General features: G+C 54.9%; 1 protein-coding gene across 1 annotated transcript; it reads left to right on the plus strand.

Annotated features, from left to right (window-relative positions):
- Positions 1–2,219: 2,219 nt before the first annotated feature.
- On the plus strand, positions 2,220–4,400 carry LOC117847809 (tyrosine decarboxylase). The gene has a single exon (XM_034729095.2). It carries the CDS (start codon positions 2,366–2,368, stop codon positions 4,082–4,084), a length of 1,719 nt encoding a protein of 572 aa, XP_034584986.1. The 5' UTR covers positions 2,220–2,365; the 3' UTR covers positions 4,085–4,400.

The raw sequence follows: 4,400 nt of genomic DNA on the forward strand, positions 1-4,400 counted from the left end.
TCTTTGATGTCTTTTCAATCCGTGGTTGGTTATTCTCTTTATCTATTTTTAGAAACCCTTCTCGGTTGCAAACCTAGTGTGTAGTCTCCTTGCTAGTTCTCTTCACCCTCACACTGAACCCGGCCAGTCTTGCATAATCACAGTAAAATAGGTGGGCTTCTTTTTTTTGTCTCAAATGTCTACCTCACCCTTGGGATAAATACATCAAATATGTTTGGATCCTATGAAAAAAATACACGGTGGTAAATACGAATGAATTCTGGCATATAACCAAAAAAAAGATAGAGTTGGAATCACAATATCACAACTAGTTGCAATCAAACTAAAATTAATGTTGCAATCCTGCATCTGAAAAAGACTTTGCCAGATCATTACCAAATGTTGAAATCACAGATAGAGTTGCAATCACAATACAACCACTAGTTGCAATCAAACTATAAATAATGTTGCAATTCTCATCCGAAGTTGCAATTAGCACTAGTTGCATGCATGTACCTCATAGATAGAGTTACAATTAGACTGTAGCCATTAGTTGCAACCAAACTATAACTAATGTTGCAATTCTCATATGAAGTTGCAATCAACACATCCGAAGTTGCAACATACATCAGGCACACCAGTTTTTTTAACAAGGTGCAAAACAACCTATACACCATGATGCAATCCACGCAACTGTTTTTTTTTTACCGATTGCAACAAAACAACTCCCCCAATCTACATCTAAAATCAATTTCGACTACAAACATCACAATTTAGTTTTCCCATTTTGGAGGGTTGAGGTTGTAATCACACTTCGAATGCTTGCAATCAAAAATCAAAAAAAAATTAAGCATGCCCTCCACGGAAATCGCAATTGCAATCAGAGGAGATGCTCACCACGTGGAATCTCTGGCTTGGATCAGGTGTGATTGGTGCGCTAGGAGGAACCGAAGCGGGGGGCGTCAGCATGGTTGTGTGATGCAAGGGATCACCAGATCCGCGGGGGACGACCGCTCCCGTGATGGGCATGATCGTCGTCGGAACTGGAGGAGTTGCGGCCGCAGATTGAGCCGTCGCCGGAGATGATGGATCGGATCTCCACCGCCCATGACAACCATCGCCATCTGCTGCTCCAGATTGGGCTGCTCAGCTGGAAGCGGCGATTTTAGCTGGGGCAGCAACGGCGGGGCCATGGGCGCAAGTTGGGGTAGCGACGGTGGGGCTAAGTTGGGGTAGTTCCCGGGGGTGAGTTTAATGGCGGCGAGGGAAGGAAGGGGGCGAGGTTTGGCGGCACGGTTAACGGGGGCGAAGAAAGGAAGGGGGCGAGGTTTGGCGGCACGGTTAACGGGGGCGAAGGAAGGAAGGGGGAGGCGCAAGTTCCTTTTTGTCTGTCAGAGTCCGGACGGGTGGAGCAAGGGTTCCTTTTTGTCCGGGCTGGTAGGGGGCGTGCGGGCCAGGCGGGCGCGCCAGGTCAACCAAGGGGGGGTCTGTGCGCTGCGCCGCCACGGCTCGCGATCGGGTGGGGGTCTGTGCATTTGCTACACAGAATGCACCTGGGTGCATTATATATATATATATATATATATATATATATATATATATAAAGCAACAATTAGCATTAATATATAAAAGAATTTAGGGTAAAAAGAAAAAAGGTCTTTAATCCAGGTGGTAATAGGGGCCGTCATGCATGTGCATGCACGTGGCCCCTTAGTCCCGGTTGGTATGTGTGTATATCAACAATTAGTATTAATATGGAAAAAAATTCAGGGTAAAAAGAAAAAAGGTCATCAGGACTAAAGTGGTCACGTGCATGTGCACATGGCGGTCCCTTTAGTTCCAATTGGTATTACCAACTAGGACTAAAGGAGATTTTTAGTCCCGGGTGAATGACCTGGGACTAAAGAGGGAGATCTTTAGTCCCGAATGATTAGTCTCGGTTAGTTTTTCGAGAGATACGAGACTTACCAACCGGAACTTTCCACCAGTGTATGCCTGTCGACAGATTATAGTGACACGCCAGCAGTGCTTTGTCTATCTTTGAAATTAACCATTCCAGGCCATAAGGGTCAAGTGTGAGTGCTTACATGCATGTTATCGTCTATAGTCTATACTGTGTTTTCATGGTTATTACTTCGTACCTATTAGTATACGATAATAGCTTATCTGCTAATTTCCCATGTGTTTCCGGCCAAATGGCTTATGCTGCCATGCATGCTATAAGAAGGCTCGATCACCATTCCATGGATCTACGCCTCTCTCCTCTCGAATTCGCATCACCCTGTCTGACGCTCGAGCCTCGTCCGCTGCCACACAGCCCACGAGGCACGAGCGCAGTTAAAAATAAACACCCCCGTCCACACCAGAGCCCACACGTTCTCCTGCCATGGACATCCTGAACCACGCCGACACTACCACGGCGAACGGTACCAGCCCGGCTGCTGCAGCTGCGGCGGCCGTCGTTGCACCTGCCACGCCTTCTTCGCTCGTTACGCCGCCGCTGGACGCCGATGAGTTCCGCAGGCAGGGGCGCTTAGTCGTGGACTTCATCGCGGACTACTACACGCGCATCAACGAGTACCCCGTGCGCCCGGCCGTCGCTCCGGGGTTCCTGGCCCGGCAGCTTCCCGAGACGGCGCCGGCGCGGCCGGAGCGCGACGCGCTCGCCGCGGCGCTCCGCGACGTCCGCGACCTCATCCTGCCCGGCGTCACGCACTGGCAGAGCCCCCGCCACTTCGCGCACTTCGCGGCCACGGCCAGCAATGTGGGCGCCCTCGGCGAAGCCCTCGCCGCGGGGCTTAACATCAACCCGTTCACGTGGGCTGCCTCGCCGGCAGCCACCGAGCTCGAGGTCGTCGTCACCGACTGGCTCGGCAAGGCGCTGCACCTCCCAGAGAGGCTGCTGTTCTCTGGAGGCGGCGGGGGCACGCTGCTGGGGACGTCCTGCGAGGCCATGCTCTGCACCATCGTCGCCGCGAGGGACCGGAAGCTCGCCGAGATCGGCGAGGAGCGGATCGGAGACCTTGTCGTCTACTTCTCCGACCAGACCCACTTCTCGTTCCAGAAGGCCGCGCGCATTGCCGGGATCCGCCGGGGAAACTGCCGCGAGATACCGACGTCCAGGGAGAGCGGCTTCACCCTCTCGCCCAAGGCGCTCCGCGCCGCCGTGCGCGCCGACGAGGCTTCGGGCAGGGTCCCGCTGTTCCTGTGCGCTACGGTGGGGACCACGCCGACGGCGGCGATCGACCCTCTCCGCGAGCTGTGTGCCGCCGTGTCGGGCCACGGCGTGTGGGTGCACGTGGACGCGGCCTACGCCGGCGCCGCGTGCGTGTGCCCCGAGTTCCGTCACGCCATCGCGGGCGCCGAGGCCGTGGACTCGTTCAGCACCAACCCGCACAAGTGGCTCCTCGCCAACATGGATTGCTGCGCGCTGTGGGTGACGCGGCCCGCGGCGCTTGTGGCCGCGCTCGGCACCGATCACGACGTGATCCTGAAGGACCCGTCGGCGGCGGCGCAGGACGGCCACGATGTGGTGGTGGACTACAAGGACTGGCAGGTCGCGCTGAGCCGCCGGTTCCGCGCGCTGAAGCTGTGGCTCGTGCTCCGGTGCCACGGCGTCGAGGGCCTGCGCGGCTTCGTGCGCGCCCACGTGCGCATGGCCGCCGCGTTCGAGGCCATGGTGCGCGCTGACACAAGGTTCGAGGTGCCCGTGCCGAGGCAGTTCGCGCTGGTCTGCTTCCGGCTTCGCCCCGCCTCCGCTGGAGAGAAGCGCACCCGCGGCGGCGAAGTAGTGGAACCGAACGAGCTCAACAGGAGGCTCCTCGAGGCGGTGAACGCGACGGGGCGAGCGTACATCAGCTCCGCCGTGGTCGGCGGCGTCTACGTGCTGCGCTGCGCCATCGGCAACTCGCTCACCGAGGAGCGGCACGTCCGGGAGGCGTGGAGCGTGGTGCAGGAGCAGGCCAACGTTGTCTTGGCTGCCGCGACAGCGACGTGCCCGGACGAACGCGCGGTGCACAGAGCGCGTTGTGTGGAGACCGACGCCGCCGATGCCCCAGCTTCCGTTCCTCCGGTGCAAATGAGGTTTCCCTCGGCTCAGTCTTGAGCACGTGATTTCTTTTCTTTTTTTAAAAAAATAATCTTGAGCACTTGACGACTATATATTTCGTGAGTTAGTGGAATACTCCACGTTTAAATTTTACGCATAGATTAAACCGGTATTATGATATAAAATAACCGGACTCTACAAGCGAAGGTATATAAGAAAAAGGCGGACTAAAAACTCCAAACTTAATTCGTATATATCGGAGGAGCGGTACATCGATTTGAAGGATAAAGTGAAGCTTCACTTATGTTGTACTTTTTGTATTTTGTTCCTGTGCTTCGTGTGAAACGAGAAAGGGAGAAAATTCAACCGCTAA

This window comes from Setaria viridis, chromosome 3 (genome assembly GCF_005286985.2).
Source record: "Setaria viridis chromosome 3, Setaria_viridis_v4.0, whole genome shotgun sequence".
NCBI classification, from domain to species: Eukaryota; Viridiplantae; Streptophyta; class Magnoliopsida; order Poales; family Poaceae; genus Setaria; species Setaria viridis.